The 20391-nt window shown below is 37.0% G+C and overlaps 1 protein-coding gene across 1 annotated transcript in view; it reads left to right on the forward strand.

Annotated features, from left to right (window-relative positions):
- LOC140153775 (RNA helicase aquarius-like) overlaps positions 1-10116 on the forward strand; it is a 78456-nt gene extending 68340 nt beyond the window's left edge. Inside the window, exons 34-39 of the mRNA XM_072176629.1 lie at positions 3806-3891; positions 4551-4662; positions 6273-6335; positions 6697-6810; positions 7178-7566; positions 9800-10116. Coding sequence (XP_072032730.1) covers positions 3806-3891; positions 4551-4662; positions 6273-6335; positions 6697-6810; positions 7178-7566; positions 9800-9821 — 786 coding nt within the window. The 3' untranslated portion in view covers positions 9822-10116. The remainder of the gene's footprint in view (positions 1-3805; positions 3892-4550; positions 4663-6272; positions 6336-6696; positions 6811-7177; positions 7567-9799) is intronic.
- Positions 10117-20391: the final 10275 nt, after the last annotated feature.

Consider the following 20391-nt stretch of genomic DNA (forward strand, 5'->3'; position numbering starts at 1 on the left):
CAAGTCCCGTCACTATTCTTGCGAGAGTAGCCCCAGTCAGTGTGCTGGCAGTTAAAGTCTCCTGCGTATACACATGGTGCTGGATAATGAGGTAGAGATGCGTTGGTCAGGCGTATTGGAGGTGGTTTGTACACATTGATGATGTTGATGCCAAGCACTTTCACAGCGATCCATTCAGTATCAGAGTCGGGCGAGGACTGGGCCTCAAGAGACCAGTCATCTGTGTCTTGGCTGATGAAGGTTGCTAGTCCGTGGTGTTTGCTTGGAATGTAGCCTGCCAGTGAGAAGTTAGGTAGAATTAGCTTTTCATTGGTTTCACGGTGTGTTTCTTGGAGAAGGATCACAATGGCTTTGTTGTTGACTGCCAGCTGCTCAATGATGTTCATCTTGGCAGGGGTGAGGCCTTCTCACGCTCAGTTGCAACCTCGTTACACGTCAGAACCTTCGACAGCAGTAGCTGTCCGTCCTGAGAAGGACGCGAAGCTGGGCTCAGGGTCACGGCGCTGCTCCTGGGTAACACTGCGTTGACTAGCGATATGTCGCGTTCTTCCTTGACTCATTAACCCTCTCATTGGTAGGCCTATTAAGGTGAGTGTACTTGTTGTAGATTCAGGGGCTGTGTTATAGAATCCTGACAGCATACAATGGACAGAAACATCTCATACGAGATGTTATCAATCAAAGGTGTGCCAGTAACCCTCTCATTGGTAGGCCTAGTAAGGTTAGTGTACTTGTTGTAGATTCAGGGGCTGTGTTATAGAATCCTGACAACATACAATGGACAGAAACATCTGATACGAGATGTTATCAATCAAAGGTGTGCCAGTAACCCTCTCATTGGTAGGCCTAGTAAGGTGAGTGTACATGTTGTAGATTCAGGGGCTGTGTTATAGAATCCTGACAGCATACAATGGACAGAAACATCTCATACGAGATGTTATCAATCAAAGGTGTGCCAGTAACCCTCTCATTGGTAGGCCTAGTAAGGTGAGTGTACTTGTTGTAGATTCAGGGGCTGTGTTATAGAATCCTGACAACATACAATGGACAGAAACATCTCATACGAGATGTTATCAATCAAAGGTGTGCCAGTAACCCTCTCATTGGTAGGCCTAGTAAGGTGAGTGTACATGTTGTAGATTCAGGGGCTGTGTTATAGAATCCTGACAACATACAATGGACAGAAACATCTGATACGAGATGTTATCAATCAAAGGTGTGCTATTAACCCTCTCATTGGTAGGCCTAGTAAGGTGAGTGTACTTGTTGTAGATTCAGGGGCTGTGTTATAGAATCCTGACAGCATACAATGGACAGAAACATCTGATCCGAGATGTTATCAATCAAAGGTGTGCTAGTAACCCTCTCTAGGCCTAGTAAGGTGATTGTACATGTTGTAGATTCAGGGGCTGTGTTATAGAATCCTGACAGCATACAATGGACAGAAACATCTCATACGAGATGTTATCAATCAAAGGTGTGCCAGTAACCCTCTCATTGGTAGGCCTAGTAAGGTGAGTGTACTTGTTGTAGATTCAGGGGCTGTGTTATAGAATCCTGACAACATACAATGGACAGAAACATCTCATACGAGATGTTATCAATCAAAGGTGTGCCAGTAACCCTCTCATTGGTAGGCCTAGTAAGGTTAGTGTACTTGTTGTAGATTCAGGGGCTGTGTTATAGAATCCTGACAGCATACAATGGACAGACACATCTGATACGAGATGTTATCAATCAAAGGTGTGCCAGTAACCCTCTCATTGGTAGGCCTAGTAAGGTGAGTGTACATGTTGTAGATTCAGGGGCTGTGTTATAGAATCCTGACAGCATACAATGGACAGAAACATCTGATACGAGATGTTATCAATCAAAGGTGTGCCAGTAACCCTCTCATTGGTAGGCCTAGTAAGGTGAATGTACATGTTGTAGATTCAGGGGCTGTGTTATTGAATCCTGACAGCATACAATGGACAGAAACATCTCATACGAGATGTTATCAATCAAAGGTGTGCCAGTAACCCTCTCATTGGTAGGCCTAGTAAGGTGAATGTACATGTTGTAGATTCAGGGGCTGTGTTATAGAATCCTGACAGCATACAATGGACAGAAACATCTGATACGAGATGTTATCAATCAAAGGTGTGCCAGTAACCCTCTCATTGGTAGGCCTAGTAAGGTGAGTGTACATGTTGTAGATTCAGGGCTGTGTTATAGAATCCTGACAGCATACAATGGACAGAAACATCTGATACGAGATGTTATCAATCAAAGGTGTGCCAGTAACCCTCTCATTGGTAGGCCTAGTAAGGTGAATGTACATGTTGTAGATTCAGGGGCTGTGTTATAGAATCCTGACAGCATACAATGGACAGAAACATCTCATACGAGATGTTATCAATCAAAGGTGTGCCAGTAACCCTCTCATTGGTAGGCCTAGTAAGGTGAGTGTACATGTTGTAGATTCAGGGGCTGTGTTATAGAATCCTGACAACATACAATGGACAGAAACATCTCATACGAGATGTTATCAATCAAAGGTGTGCCAGTAACCCTCTCATTGGTAGGCCTAGTAAGGTGAGTGTACATGTTGTAGATTCAGGGGCTGTGTTATAGAATCCTGACAACATACAATGGACAGAAACATCTCATACGAGATGTTATCAATCAAAGGTGTGCCAGTAACCCTCTCATTGGTAGGCCTAAAGTAAGGTGAGTGTACATGTTGTAGATTCAGGGGCTGTGTTATAGAATGCCTGACAGCATACAATGGACAGAAACATCTCATACGAGATGTTATCAATCAAAGGTGTGCCAGTAACCCTCTCATTGGTAGGCCTAGTAAGGTGAGTGTACATGTTGTAGATTCAGGGGCTGTGTTATAGAATCCTGACAACATACAATGGACAGAAACATCTCATACGAGATGTTATCAATCAAAGGTGTGCCAGTAACCCTCTCATTGGTAGGCCTAGTAAGGTGAGTGTACTTGTTGTAGATTCAGGGGCTGTGTTATAGAATCCTGACAACATACAATGGACAGAAACATCTCATACGAGATGTTATCAATCAAAGGTGTGCCAGTAACCCTCTCATTGGTAGGCCTAGTAAGGTTAGTGTACATGTTGTAGATTCAGGGCTGTGTTATAGAATTCTGACTACATACAATGGACAGAAACATCTCATACGAGATGTTATCAATCAAAGGTGTGCCAGTAACCCTCTCATTGGTAGGCCTAGTAAGGTGAGTGTACTTGTTGTAGATTCAGGGGCTGTGTTATAGAATCCGGACTACATACAATGGACAGAAACATCTCATACGAGATGTTATCAATCAAAGGTGTGCCAGTAACCCTCTCATTGGTAGGCCTAGTAAGGTGAGTGTACATGTTGTAGATTCAGGGGCTGTGTTATAGAATCCTGACAGCATACAATGGACAGAAACATCTCATACGAGATGTTATCAATCAGAGGTGTGCCAGTAACCCTCTCATTGGTAGGCCTAGTAAGGTGAGTAGATTTAGGGGCTGTGTTATAGAATCTTGACAACATTCAGTGGACAGAAGCATGTTTTACACAATGTTATCAGTCAGAGGTGACCAGTAACCCTCTCATTGGTAGGCCTAATAAGATTTTGTTATAGATTTTGTTGTAGAATCAGAAGCTGTATTATAATGTTTTGACAACATACAATGGACAGAAGTATGCCATATGATATTTAAGTTCACAAAATGCAAGTGATTAAAAAATATTGTTCTTTAGCAGAAATGCAGATATGATGATTTTTGTATTTTGCTCCATACAGGTAACCACGGTAGATCGTTTCCAGGGTCAACAGAATGATTACATTCTTCTATCACTTGTGCGTACAAGAGCAGTGGGTCATATCAGGTTTGTGCACAGAATTATTAAGCTACGTTCAAGTTGATTTCTTTCTTTGTAATTGTTCCAGTTAGGTCATAAGCTTACCTGTAATAATCGTGTATGAAATTTACATGCGTTCATCCTACAGTTAGCAGCAAACTTGGATTACTTCCGCTAATGCTATGATACCACATTAAAGTAATAGTCATAATGACTCAATATGCACACACGTAACTAACTGGAGGAAACAACTTATGTATTTAAGTCTGTCTCGTCTAAAGTTGAGAGTAACGCCATGTTGGATTTCGCAGTCACAGATTTGAATGAGTGCATTTATGCGGTTGTGTCGCCAGCATATGGACAAATTCTACTTGTGTGTACACTTCCCACAGGATTAGGTTAGTGCATGCGATTTGAATCTGCCACTGCGAAATCCCACATGACATTACTCTTAACATGAGACAATACAAACTATAGTTCTAGAGCATCAAGAAATCTTCATGTTGATAATAAGAAGTTTTGAGGTACAAAAGTCATGGACATTCAAAGGACACAGCATTCAAACCTCTTATTATTTTAAACTTACAATATGGCTACATGTACAAAACATTACTCCCAAAATTTGAAATGTTTATTTATAAACGTTACTAACACAATGCATGTATGATATGTTTTGTTCCTTACAGAGATGTGCGGAGGCTGGTGGTAGCCATGTCAAGAGCCAGGCTTGGTCTCTATGTATTTGCCAGGACGTCTCTATTCCAGAACTGCTATGAACTGACGCCAACTTTCAATATTGTAAGTGAATTCTGAATGCTATGGTTCATAATAGATCTGATTTATAATTGTAGCAGAGTCAGAAATTCGGCGAGTATCTGAGAATCCGTTCTCGCAAAGATTCTCATCAACAAAATTGCAAGAATCTAAATGGATTCTCGTAACTATTTCAGTTTATCATACTAAGTTATATGGCGAGAATCCATAGATTCTTGGAAAATTCCACTGGGAGAATCCAAACGGATTCTCGCACTTGGTTACGAATTTCTGACCCTGTGTAGTATGCTGTGACAGAAATACTGAAGTGCAAAAGTTTTGTTAAAAAAGTTGTAGTCAATATTGTCAAGTACTAACTGATTATAAGAAACGTCACTCTATGGATAGGTGGGTTTTAATAATTCTTGAGTCATTTTGAAGATGCCTACCTGTTGTTTGGAGAGAGTATGGATGGGCTATTCCAGTTGAAATCCACACTACCCCTGTGGAAGATTTTGGAAATATGTTCCACAGAGGGGGGGGGGGTGTTTCAAATGAAATTGGTCAGGGTTAATAGTTTTGAAACCCATACTCCCCTGTATTATGGCTTTACCTATATCTTCTACAACTGGAGTGAGTATTTCCAATGGAAGCTACCCAATTGTCTATTCTATTTGAAAATCATACTCCCTCTGTGGAAGACTTTAGATAAATCTTTCACAGGGGTAGTGTGGATTTTAAATGGGATAGCCCAATGTTTGTGACACATGCAAACAGTGTTGAGGCTGCTTTTTGTAAAACTGATTAAGGGATCCAAAATGAGCGTTTATTGTGTTTCGACAGTATTTTTTGTGGGACATGAGAGCACCTCAGACCTATCGAATTGCATTCTGAATACGAAGCATGTCTTTCTGATATCAAATAATTTTCATTTTTTTAAATCACAATATAATACAAATTTTATGACAAATTATAAAAATTTGATATTTTTCAAATTTTGATATATAACAGTCCTCGAAGTAAATTATATAAATCTAATGATATATTCTTAAAGTGTATGTAGCAGGGAGGAAAAGCCGACGGTCAATTGAAAATTTTGACCTTTCATATTGAAGATATGGATTTTTGTCCCAAAAAGACCTAATTTTTTTTGGTGTTTTGGGAAAAAATCCATATCTTCAATCTGAAAAGGTCAAAATTTTCAATTGATCGTCGGCTTTTCATCCCACCTACATACACTTTAAGTATAAATCATCAGATTTATAAAGTTTACTTCAAGTACTGTTAAATATTAAAAATATCAATTTTAATGATTTGCCATAAAATGTGTATTAAATTGCGAATTTCAAAAATCAAAATTATTTGATATCAGAATGACATTCTTCGTATTCAGAATGCAATTCGATATGTCTGATGTGCTCTAATGTCCCAAAATAAATACTGTCCAAACGCTCATACCCCAGCCCTTAACATGTTGATTTTTGACTTTTCTTCTCAGTGTAATAAAAGTAAAGGGTTAAGAATGAGCTGTTTCATCTGGCAAAACATAATGATGTTTGTAATGGTAAAAACAAAGCATAATTTTTTGTAATGAAATAAGTAATAGTGTACTTTTATAATAATTATGGTTATTTACCGATGCCATTTTTCAACAGTTAATGGAGAGACCCATGAAGTTATACCTAGCACCTGCTGAGAGCTATCCAGCACAGAGAAAGGTAATACCAAAGAATTGATAAGTAGATGTAAATGTGTTATATCATGATGTGAAATATTCAACATATTGGATTGTCATGTACTGGGACTAAAAAATACACCTTCATTTTGAAGAGAAAGACCATATTCAATAATTGACATCTAACAAAACATGACCATTAGAAAGATCGGGTGATACTAGCAAATGGTATTACACATAAGATACAAACAAAATAATATGCATTCAAAATTTGATAAAACAATCAAGAAATTTAGATATGTAAAGTTTGAAATATGGGTGATTGTTTGTAATTATGATCATTCAGATAAATACACAATATCCATATCTAACCTCCCATCTTGTTTTATCTCCAAAATGATTAGGTTGATGAACAGCCATATGGTCACCCGCTCATAATTGAAGACATGGCGCACATGGCTCAGTTTGTGTATGATTACTACCAAGAAAAGCTGCAGGCTCTGCAAGCTAAGCTTGGGGTAAGTATATGACTCACTGCCATAAAACACTTGAATTGGTTGAAATGTTGGCGTCAGAATGCCATAAATGGAATGAAATGATATATATGGACACGAATGGAGTGAAATGATAGATGCGATTTGTCAGAATCTGAGGAACAGTGTTTATGATGATGATGACTGCCATGACGCTATGAAAATTATATCAAGTTGTGATTGTTCAAACTGTTATATCCTAGTTGAGCAAGTAGTCTGAAACTTGACTTCAATAATATAGGGAAAATTTGTGTGTTTGAAAATTATGTCTATGGAAAGAGCGCAAGTAAGAATAACTCTACAAATCACTGTTGGTTTGCTAAATTTTGCCCGAAATGTGTCTCTTTTTCAGCAACAGAAACGTATGCAGGCCCGTCTGTCCAAACCACCTGTGTCAGTAAAGCCTCCACAGAAGGCCACCGCCAAGAAACCTGAGACTTCTACAACTCCACAAGCCTCGGAACAAAGCCAGGAAGACAAGAAAACAGGAGAAACTTCTATGGAAGGTGTTAAGGAAGAAGGAGAGGAGGTGAAGGATAAGGAGGAAAGTGAGGAGACCTCTGAGGAAATGGACCATTCTAAAATGCCAGAACATCCTGGAGCTGGGGGAAGTAGCGATGAGGAAGAGGAGGAGGAGGAAGAGGAAGAAAAGAAATCAGAAGTTCAGAAGGAAGAAGAAAAGAAAGCTGAAGTTCAGAAGGAAGAAGAAAAGAGATCAGAAGTTCAAAAGGAAGAAGAGCAGTAGGTATTTCTCTTACAGGGTACTTTTATAGTAGGGACAATTATGGGACACTTGTCTTAAGATGAGATATGGGTGGAAGTTTGGGAAATCAGTTGAGAGTCTCAAGGAAATTAGGCTAAAATACCAACGTTATTGGTCTTTTAATGAAAGTGTTGTCATGCATTTGGACTATGAAAGAATTTTTTTTCCTGCAAATTATTCAGCTTTATATATAATGGGTCTTTGAGTGAAAGATGTTGGAAAATGGGAAAATAGACAAAATATAAGAATAATTATAAGGGGTCTTTTGGTGAGACTATGTAAAAGATACAGGGTTTTGGTTGTCAAATAGAAGAACAGAGGTGTACTTGTATTATGTACTGAATGAGTAACCCTGGTTGAAAAAAAACAACAACAAACAAACAAACATACAAAGATTATGTGCACTCCACAAGATAATGGTGGAATTGATTTCAGTTTGCATGCACTACAATCGTGTAAATCATGTTAAAGTTGTCATGTTTGGTAGATGAGTAGTACTCATAGTGCTAAATAATCTAGGCTATGGAGGCATTTTAACAATGCACTTGTACTAAGATGTTGATGCGTCTGCGGACGAGTGCATGAGACACATCAGCATCTCGGTATGTGTGTAAAATTTCACTCCCAACAAGTGATACACATTTATTAACCTCTAAATACTGAGCAATGGTAATTCGTCAGCGAAGTGGTTACGTAACTCCCTGGTAACCAGATCACACACCTTTTGGTATTGGTTGTACATGCCATAGACTTTGTGTTGTGATCATTTCGATCGTGGTGTAGAACTCAAAAGCTTGATCCAGATGACATGTAGACTTCTCTGTAGTCCACTTGGCCCAGTTTGCTTAGTCTGGTTATTATATTTAAGCATAAAATTCTGATTTGTATTAATTTGTGTGCAATTGATAGATTTTCACATCTGACATTTTCAGTCACCATACTCCCTCTGTTTGTTAGCTTCCCAAGTGGACTACTTACTTTAGGTTGCGGTTATGCCTAACTAAAATTGGCCATGATGTAATGCATCTTTAAATGGATCTGGCTTGTGATTGGTCACGCTATTGTTTAAATCCTCCGGGCATGTGCCATTACAATTAACTACATTGTACAAAACAGTCTATGGAATTTGCAGCACGTTTGTGGTGGCGCGAAAGTTAAACTCTCAGTGGTGCATGGATGTACATTTAGCGCATCATGTACTACCATACTTAGTATTTGTGGTTAAATTGGATTGATAAACAAGTATGATTGAAAGTGTGTTTTAGAGACCTAAGTCCCAGGGTAAAGTTCTGCTTAAAATCCAATATACATAGTCGGATTTTTTACTTGGGCTTTCGCGATCAATAAACTGGTAGATTCCAAAATCAGAATTGTTTAGTATTGAAGTAAGCCATTATAATTATGCAAGATATGTTGCATTTGATCATTTTTATTGTCACTAATCATCTAATTATATAAACTATTTATGACCATTTTACTATTGAACACTTAAATTTTAACATGCTTAATAAACATCAGTACAATTTTGAGTCATGATTAAATAATAATAAGATATTTTTATCAAAATTCGACTATGGCATAGTCTAGTTGACATGGTGATAATCGGATTACACGTAACACTTCGCTGGCGAATAACACATTCCAAAATTTCCAATTTTAGTCAGAGTGGATCACATTATGTCACATATTGATTATCACTATTAATTATCAAGATATTGTCTTGCAACACTGAAAGAGCTTTATTGAAGTTTATTCAACATAAGGCGAAGAAAAAACCCAACCCTGCTCTACGGGGGATAGACCTTTCAATTTGGGTTGTTCGGTTGGGCGTTTTTTGGTTTTGTAGCAAATGATTCTAGTAATTATTAAAATCTGTAAATAAATTTTTTTTGGCAAGTTTTTCCCTCGTTTTTCAGTCCAAATAATTCTTTTGCCCAAAACAGCCGATTTTACATAGATACAACAATTTCCATCAGACTTAGTCCATGGCCAAAACACAGCTGATTTTACATGCATAAAGCAAATTAAAGGACAAAAAATCTCAAAAACAGAAAATCTGGGTTGATCGCGTTCGTAGAACAGGTTTTTTTTTTTTATTTCCTACTTCAAAATATTTCATGCTTTCATTTTGAAAGTAGTATCATATCATTATTTTTGTTTATGTTAGATTTGAATTCTTACCGTAATTTCAACTTTCCATTTGTTTTTCAGAAAAATGGATGAAGACACATGAAGAACAGCTGACATGACATGAGTGAATTTTGCCTATCACTGTTGTAGTTTTCATATAGTCTGCACTTATTGCAAGCTGGTTCTAAATATTCTTGTCAGACATGACTGGACTCAATTTGCTTGGTGTGTGACACCATATCCGACCGTGTCTGGCACTTGCAACATTACCCAGTTCTTTGTGCAGCGCCCTCTTAAGTATCTTTTAGCCTTTTCTGTCAACAAACTGTCACAGAGGGGGCACTCAGAACATAGACTGTAGACTGTACTGTGTGACTAAAAATACCTATTCTTTTTTTTTTTTTTTTTTGAAGGGGGGGGGGGGGTTGTAAGGAGACTGGGCAACAACTTGTATAACATCTTTAGGGGTTTAAAAACACAGGACATAATGTAGTCAAAACTATAATTAAATGTCAGGTTGGCTTGGTAAAGAGTGCTCAATACACAAGTGTAGAGCATGAATAAATTAATCCAAAGTAAACCTGGTTATTCCATGATTGTGCACTACGGAACTGTTTCGTGTCTCCCACACTCCTCAGGTGCAATGAATGATGTTGTACTAAACACACTGGCAACCTACATGAGCAAGGCAGCTTAGTTGCCATAGTGGCAAAAAGCCTGAATTAAGTTTACAAAACTTGAGAGAACTTGAGAAAACAGTCAATTCTTAAGTGGCATTACATAAAAGAAATTTCTTTCTGTGTCTACAAGTACTAACTAGCTCATTTCTTTGGTTTAATGAGACCTGGCTTGCATATGATTAAAAACTTTTTTGCATCTTTTGTTTATATTGGAATATGGTTTGCACTTAGGAAGTATTTTCCATGTAATTGCATACTCAGTATTAAGAGTCTTTAAGTGTCCAGATGTAATTGCTGAGAGCTGTACTAAATCTCTGGCTTGCATTTCTGAATGAACTTGTATGGCCATTGTACCTAGTTTTGAATGTATTTTCAGTTGTAAATGGTAATTTTTTTCAAATTATTTAGTAATAAATTAGGTCAAAACTGCTTAAAAACCTAATTTTGGAGAGAAAAATGGTTAATATTCTTTTTTTTTTTTTTAGTAAGTTGAAATTTGTTTTATTTAGTCATACCTGTCACACTATCTTACTCATGCATAGGAAACTGTCTGCATTCACAGTTCAATTTTGTATGAATGAAAGTCTATTTTGGTATCACTAAGGTAGAGTTATACAGAAGGTCAACTAAGGGACTGTTGAGTAGCTAATCACTGATCCATGGTGGACTTGAGTATTAGTTGGTGATTAGCTATTGTGGCAGAGAGGTCAAATCCACTAACAGAACGCCCAGAGGTAAAGGGTAAACCCATTGTCATGTGTTGCTTGACTTGGTTTGAATTGGAACAACAGAGTAATCTGCTAACTATTGCAGAATCTATTTGTAAACAAGACAATAATGACAGTGATGACTAATTCTGCAGTCTAATTCTGTGTTATGGATAAGAATAAGACTTAAGTATGAATTCAATTTTGAAGATGTTCATTATAAGGGGTGGTGCAATAATTATGTGTACCTGATGAATTATAGGAGGGCAAAGATTTTTTGGCAGGCCCCCAAAAAAAGGGGGGAAGCAGTTTTTGGCAGGTCAAAAGGAGGGGTCAAGAAATTTTGGCAGGTCGAAAGGGGGAGCAAGCAATTTTTGGCACAGATATTTTGGGCACTGTTTCTATATTACGCCCTAAAAAGGTGTAGGAAAATGTTAGGAACACATTCAAATATGCAAAATTTCCTGCTCGCTGCTCTCGCATTAAATGATAAGACAATTTAAGGTTTCAAATTCAGGTTCCCAAAAATCTTGCATGTGAAGTGGGGGTGGAGCAAAAATTTGATGGCACATCAAAAGGGGGGGGGGGGGGCATTTTGGCATGTCAAAAGAGGGGTATGCGATTTTTAGCAGACCATTTTAAGGATTCACCACCCCGGGGTACACATAATTATTGCACAGACTCTAATCATGCAATTGAAATTTGCAATATTCAGGTAGTACTTCTTTTCCTGATGATGAAGTACCATACGGTTGCACCTGTATAATGATCAAACATGTAATTACACTGTTTAAAGGCTCATTCAGCAATTTGCTTATTCTTTTTATTGTTCTTGCCCTCCTGAATGTTTTGCCCATATTTAGAAATAAATCCTCTCACAACTGGCATACTATTATTACATTGTATTTGTATGCTTTCACCCATGCAATGTGTATGTTTCGATTCATTATTTGAATACCTGCATGTTTTGATTCGTTTTCATCATAAATTTTCTGTCATAATGCCATGAGCTTCTTTTAAGGTGGATACTGGTGCTTCCTAAGTTTTCATTTTATTATTATTGTTAAAAAGTCATCAAAATTCAGATGTGTGTCCTTTTGTTAGTATCATATAGCCTGTTATTTGTCAAGTTCAAAGCCATGTATTTAAGACAAAACATGTGGAGCTGTACTATTTCTACTTAAGGGATCGGATAGCAACGTTTGCACAGTATTTTTTCTGGGACATGAGAGGACATTAGACATATCGAATTGCATTCTGAATACGAAGATGTCCTTCTGATATAAAATAATACAAATTTTATGGCAAATTATTAAAAATTGATATTTTTGATATTTAACATACTTGAAGTAAACTTAATAAATCTAATGATATGTACTTAAAGTGTATGTAGCTGGGAGGAAACGCTGACAATCATATCATTTTAATTTTTTTTAAATTTGGACCTTTCGTATTGAAGATACACATCCCCCCCCCCAAAAAAAGACCTAAAATACTGGGTAAACGTTGCTGTCCGATTCAGTAAGTATAAGTATTCCATTTTTGTCTGATATCGCATGATGATGCTGTTGAATTTGTCATGGTTATAGCCTAGCAGTAGACACAGAGGATAGCAATCCACAATGTCAGAGCAGGTTATTTACATGTTTCATGTAATAGACTTGGTATACTGTGATCAAATAAATAATATAAATTGTTGGTTGTTTGGGGTACAGCTATAGACAAAATAATTATTATGTCCAGAAAATTGCTGAATGAGCCTTTAATAAGTAAATCATTTGCCCTGAAATAGGCTTTATTTAACTTGAAGTTCTATAAATGAAGAATGATCTGTCTGCGAATGACACACTATGGGTTCTGAGTTCAAGAAACTGAGGAGATGATGTTGAAGTTCTATATTAATGAAGAATTTTAAATATCATAATATCATGTATAAAGTGGCAGTACAGTTCAAGGTTTCAACCCTGTGTGTTGTGAGGGTCGGATGGTTGAAAAATGTTTTGAGAGTAGAAAAGCTTATTATAATCGTGCAACCACTTTGTACATTTATTTGAAGAAACAGGGACATTGCGGAAGTATAACTCTTCCATGCTGTGTCACATGTTTGGAAAATACATTTTCTAGTGAGATAATAAATTTGATAATGAAAATGTTATTTTGTTGTATTTGAATATTTATTTAAAATAAAGGAAACAAAATACATATTGCTTTGATGACCGATACCAGTCATCAGTTAGGATGTTATATTCAGAAGGATGAATCCACCCCGCAAAAAAAAAAAAAAAAAGATGATTTCCCTTGTAAAAAGGAAGTGTCCAGATTTTCCACTGGTTTTATAGGTACGATCGATCGATGGCAGGTTTTGCCCCCCCCCCCCAACTGTAGTTGTGCCCCCCATTCCAGAAAAATACAGCACTAATTATTTAAGATTTTAAAAAATATGATCCTCTTTTGCCAAATGAAACAGCTAAATCCTAAGCCTTTAGTTAGTCCAACTGGCAATAAAAGTCCAATTTTAATATTTGGCCAATTTTTGGAAATAGGGCCAAAAACATGCATTTTTAGAGATTATTAAATTGAAACTAAAGAGACTAATATAAGACGGTTTTTATTCAGTTTTATCGCCTGATACTTTTGCTCCCTATTCCAGAAAAATACAGCACTAATTTGTTTGGATTAAAAAATATTATCCTGTTTTGCCAAATGAAACATAGCTAAATCCCAATCTTTAAGTTAATTCTAACTGGCAATGAAAGTCAAATTTCAGTTTTTGGTAATTTTTAAAAAATAAGGGCTAAAATCATGCGTTTTAAGACTTGTACAAAGATTAATTTTAAGTTATGCGTTCTAATTTTTGGAACACACGTTTTTTGATGTTTTTCATAACCAATTACCAAAAATAACATAACTATTAAAATTATGAACTACCTCTTAGCCTATACTCAAGATTTTGTAATGCTTATAGTAGGGATGACCAATGAACCATCAACTTGATTAGAACACTCCCATAGACATGCAGGGAGCTCAACTGTGCACTGCTTGCACATACATTTCTAAATTGATCTCATTCTTTTATTGTTCAATATTTTTCTGTAAAATTTGGGGAAGTAACTGCCAATTATATTTTGTAACTATCTTGCAAATTACAGCAACATAACTTATTTTGTTTTTCTGTAAGTGCGAGTCAAAATTGGTCCATCGCCACAGTGCGCTTAATTGCCAGTGGCTGAGTTTAGCACTGCTCAAGAATGGCACAAAATATTCAAATCAGTAAGATCAGGTGAAAAACGTGGCCTACTGAGCTGTAATTTGGCAGAGTTGCCAGTAATACCTCTATCATACTAGGGATGACCAATGAACCATCAACTTGATTAGAACACTCCCATAGACATGCAGGGAGCTCAACTGTGCACTGCTTGCACAGACATTTCTAAATTGAGCTCATTCTTTTATTTTTCATAATTTTCTGTAAAAATTGGAGATGTTAATGCCAATTATGTTTTGTAACTATCCTGCAAATTACAGCATCATAACTTATTTGGTTTTTCTGTAAGTGTGAGTCAAAATTGGTCAATCGCCACAGTGCGCTTAATTGCCAGTGGCCCAGTGCAGCACTGCTCAGAATGGCACAAAATATTCAGATGAAAAAGATCAGGTGAATACCTTGACCTACTGAGCTGTAATTTGGCAGAGTTGTTGTTATTACCTCTATCATACCCTCTGTAAAAAGGAAAAAAAAACGGACAAGTAGATCTCGAGTTAAAAATTAAATCACCAGCTTCCCTTTGGAATTTCCAAACACCTTTCGAATCATGTTAAATAGACACCTTTCTGAACATAAATGTGAAGTTTCATGCTCATTTGTTGTATTATTCACCTGATCTTAACCCTAAACATTTTCTTATATTTATACCATCTGCACTGACTTGCTGCTAGACACGCACAGGAGCTGTACTTTTAAAATACGCGCCTAATCAATAATGAGTCTTTCACTCCATTGTTAAAGTACTGTGCTCTCTGTAGCATATGGAGTGACCGGGCCCTGGATGTGATGGTTTTGTAGCACATGACAGTATTCATTCAAGCCTATCAAGGTCTGTTATTAGCCACTTGCTGAATGGCTGGGCATTATCAGCTATCAAAGAGATACCTTATGCTGCTGCCAATCACAATAGAGGTTAAACATTTTGTTAAAACCCCAGAAGTGATATCAGGATAAAGCTGTGCATGTTGGTACTTGATTGTTTGGATTCCTATGTTGAAAATCCCTTGTAGTACATGAGTATTTGTCTTATGTGTAGTGTATATTGTTGTGGAAAAAAGTTCACCTGGACTTTTGATTTTGTGCCACTTTGGCCATTATGGATGATTTTTGGCAAATGTTTTCTAAAAGCATGATTTCAGTGCCTCGGTTTGAAGAAATACTTAATGCTATTGACTAGTAAAGTGCCATTTCATAAGAAACCCCTTTGATACTTTCACAATATGCTTGTTTCATGTTTGCATATATATTAAAATAAAGAAATAAAAAAAGGTAAATATATGCTTATACCAATTTTGCTCACATTGCTATATTTAGACTTTGTCAATTTATTTCGTTCCAATGACCGGTCAGAATGGGAAACTTTGAAAATTCATAATTCGAAAAGTTTTTGACCGATTTTGACCATTTAACCACCAAAATACTTCTGTTGATGAGTTCTTTCCAGAAAACAATCTTTTGTAGCAAAATGGGCAACATGAAATTATGATGGTCATCCCTAATCATACCCTCTGTAAAAAGGTTAAAAAATTGAACAAGTAGATCTCGAGTTACAAATTAAATCACCAGCTTCCCTTTGGAATTTTTATATTCCTTTCAAATCATGTTAAGAAGACACCTTTCTGAACATAAATGTGAAGTTTCGTGCTCATTCGATGTATTGTTCACCTGATCTTAACCCTAAACGTTTTCTTATATTTAGGCCTATAACATCTACAACTTGCTGCTGGCTATACCTTGTTTAGGACTTTCAAAAGAAGTACCTGAATGTGCAACCATAACTGTTTCAAAATAGCCCGCGATAGTCATGCAGGTAACTCCGAGGTCAAACATTGAATTGGTTTGAACAAAGATACTCATAATGTATTGAGTGCTACTTTGGTTTGAATGAGGAATACTACAGGAATACACATGAGCATGATGAGGATAATCTCTATTGTTGTGAATGAGTCAATGACCTTCAAAACTTAAGATTTTGTTTACATACACCTACTAATTGGTCATATTAAACCCAATAACATTGAAATTCTTGGTTGTGAAAAAAAAGTTCACCTACTTAGTGCAATTTTGATTTTGTGCCATATCGGCTATCTTGGATGATTTTTGGCAAATGTCCTCTAAATGCATGATTTCAATGCCTTGGTTTGAACAAATAAGTTATGCCAGTGACTAGTTAAGTGCCATTTCATAAGAAACCCCTTTGATACTTTCACAATATGCTTGTTTCATGTTTGCAAATATGTTAAAATAAAGAAATATATAAAGGTAAATATATATGCTTATGCCAATTTTGCTCCCAACTGCTATTTTTGGACCTTGTCATTTTATTTCGTTCCAATGATCGGTCAGAATGGGAAACTTTGATAATTCATAATTCGAAAAGTTTTTGACCGATTTTGACCATTTAACCACCAAAATACTTCTGTTGATTAGTTCTACTCAGAAAACAATATTTTGTAGCAATAGGGTCAACATGAAATTTTGATGGTTATCCCTACTTAGGCCCTATAGACTTGGGGCGAGTCTTTACAATTTTGTGACTATAATTGGCAGGATCTGTGTTGTAAGAAAACGTGCAAAATTGCATGTGTTTGGCCATTTTCCCTCAAATTGAAAAAATATTAAAATTGGACTTGTATTGCCACTATGAAGACCTGTATCTTAATTCTATAGAATATGCATATGTGATGCGATCAAGCAAAATCAGTCGGAACTCGCAAATATTGATTTTGAGATATAGCCAAACAAAGGCAATATTTCCTTTTGTTTCCTCTTGTTTTCGAAACTCTTTAATTGCTCATATCTTTGGAACTGGTTGTTCGATTGCAATGGGGTTTTCTGCAAAATACAGCTGTGTAAATGCTTTTTACTATCATGTAAGAAACTGAAAATTTATTATTGCCGAGTTCTGACTGATTTTGCTTGATCGCATCACATATTATGCTGATCACTCGCACCGGTTAGAGTGCAATCTGCTTGTAGTGCAGGGCGATCTATTCAAAAATTGTATTCCTCTATTGCTATGGCAGTTAGTTAATCCGATGCGAATAGGCGTATTTGTATCGGCCGTGTTACTTTTTGTGAAACTTGCTGATTTATGTAGCAGAAATGCGGTAAAATCGCATGTATTTTGACGCAGACTTTCAGATGCTTTACTTTCTCTATAACTACCTTTTTCTGTTTTTACCTTCAACCAGGAAGAACCCCCCCGGCCCGGGACACCCTTATGCAAACATGAATTGAAAATGTGAGTCAGTGCCATTTAATTAGTTTAATTAGTTAATTGGCTTAATGACCGTCCGGACAATATCACACAAACAAGTCACAAGTTGAATGGCAGATATTAAACGGGCTAGTTTTAGTCATATATCGGGTTATGTGATATCAATCGTCAACGAGCACTCGAGCTGTTGCGTTTCCCTTTCTAGTTTCATGATGTAACATTTATGTAAGTAGTATTAAAAGGGCATTTCGTGATCCTAAAAGTTGAGATTAGAGTCACGCGGTAGCATGACCAGCAAGTTAAAAAAAAACGACTGATAAAGAAGAATAAGAAGATGCACCGCGGGACTATATTTACACGAAACAAAACGCTATTGTTCTATGATATTTTTCGCTGGGTACAAAATATATCTAAAACCATGCTAAATCGTATTTACTATCCAAAGTGTAATATTTTAATAACTCATTAATTCAAAAAGTTACACCAATCATACAGTCAATCCGATTGTTTGATAATAAATAAACATTCTTGCTTTATTTCACACGGTATTTCATAGCCAAAATTAGTGGAAAATCATAGCTAATCATACTGATATCCACAATCTTTCGTCACTGCTACAGCCATACATGGCTGTCACTGTCGCACTACCTTTTGAGATTCACTTTCAAATATACCCTAGTATATTCCTGGATACCCTACATACAAATTCTGGATCCCATTCGCCAAAAAATCAAGTTTTTCGCAATTCTTTTATTCTTTCCGGACCACAGCATACATTCATATTAATAAATACTCCACTTTCACACGTCGTTATAACGGGTCGTCCCCGTGGCGAAGCGGTTAAGGTCCTGGACTTCTGATCCATTTTTGAATTTTTGCTCAAGTTCGAAACTTCCCACCACTTTTTTTTCTTAATGTTTTATTAACCAATGTATTGTCATAAATCAAGAATAACACCATCTCGAACATCCATTGCTATTATGATATTTTTTTTTCATCAAACAAACATGTCTGATTTTTATTCTCATCTAGGCCTAGGCCTAGGCCTACTTTCACCATCCAGATGCTTTCACCATGCCTGACTATCATGACATCTTCGTTATTTAAAACACATTTATCATTGGCTCTGTTCACAGTTCAATCTGAAATTATATTTGCAATAAATATTATAAATTGTCACAAATTAAAATCAAAAACCGCGAAAGATCGCCAACAACTGCCGCTGAATATTGATATCAAACTAGATTTCACCGCAGGGCTATAAAGAACCACAAACCGCGACATTTGGATATCCAACTAGATAGCCCAGCAGGGCTACAAAGAATCACACACCACGAAATATGGATATCCAACAGGCTTAAACTATAAATTAGCTCCCGATAGAGGGCAGGGCCTGATAAGGGTAATTAAAATCACAAACCGCGAAAGATCGCTGACAACCGCCGCTTAATAGGGATATCCAACTAGATTGCCCCGCAGGGCTACAAAGAACCACAAACCGCGAAATTTGCATATCCAACAAGATTGCCCGCAGGCTTATCGATTATAAAGAACCACAAACCGTGAAATATGGATATCCAACAAATTAAGACCACAAACCGCGAAAGATCGCCAACAACTGCCGTTAAATTTGGATATCCAACTAGATTGCCTCGCAGGGCTATAAAGAACCACAAACCGCGAAATTTGGATATCCAACAAGCTTAAACTAATTAACTACCGATAGAGGGCTTGATAAGGGAAATTAAAATCACAAACCGCGAAAGATCGCCGACAACCTCCGCTTAATAGGGATATCCAACTAGATTGCCCGCAGGGCTACAAAGAACCAAAAACCGCGAAATGTGGATATCCAACAAATTAAGACCACAAACCGCGATAAAATGAAATGAAATGAAATGAAGAGCCACAAACCGCGAAATTTGGATATGCAACTAGATTGCCCCACAGGGCTACAAAGAACCACAAACCACGAAATATGGATATCCAACAAGCTTAAACTATAAATTAGCTCCCGATAGAGGGCAGGCTTGATAAGGGAAATTAAAACCACAAACCACGAAAGATCGCAGATAACCGCCGCTTACTAGGCATATCCAACTACGTTGGCCCGCAGGGCTACAAAGAACCACAAACCGCGAAATTTGGATATCCAACTAGATTGCCCACAGGCCTATAGATTATAAAGAACCACAAACCGCGAAATATGGATATCCAATAAATTAAGACCACAAACCGCGATAAACGAAATGAAACGAAATGAAGAGCCACAAACCGCGAAATTTGTATTTGCAACTAGATTGCCCCACAGGGCTCCGAAGAACCACAAACCACGAAATATGGATATCCAACAAGCTTAAACTATAAATTAGCTCCCGATAGAGGCCAGTGCTTGATAAGGGAAATTAAAACCACAAACCACGAAAGATCGCAGATAACCGCCGCTTAATAGGCATATCCAACTAGGTTGGCCCGCAGGGCTATAAAGAACCACAAACATTCAAACACGATTATCTTGCCTAGTCGGGGCATTTAGACGCTTCCGTAGTATAGGCTTAAATATATGCGCATTTACCAGTTCCAACTTGGAAGTAAATCGGACTTACTCTCCGTATCTCTCTGGCATTGTCAACATTGGGTGTGTGCTGTTTATATTTACATTTTCTGTACATATTTACGTTGCCTTGAATAATTAAAGTATATTAAAATATATATTGATCATTGTGTACGCCTCAGTCACGCGTGACGAGCAAGTTTTAAAAATAAACGACTGATAAAGTTTTGTTTAATTATTTATTGTC

Source organism: Amphiura filiformis, chromosome 5 (assembly GCF_039555335.1).
Source record: "Amphiura filiformis chromosome 5, Afil_fr2py, whole genome shotgun sequence".
Taxonomy (NCBI): domain Eukaryota; kingdom Metazoa; phylum Echinodermata; class Ophiuroidea; order Amphilepidida; family Amphiuridae; genus Amphiura; species Amphiura filiformis.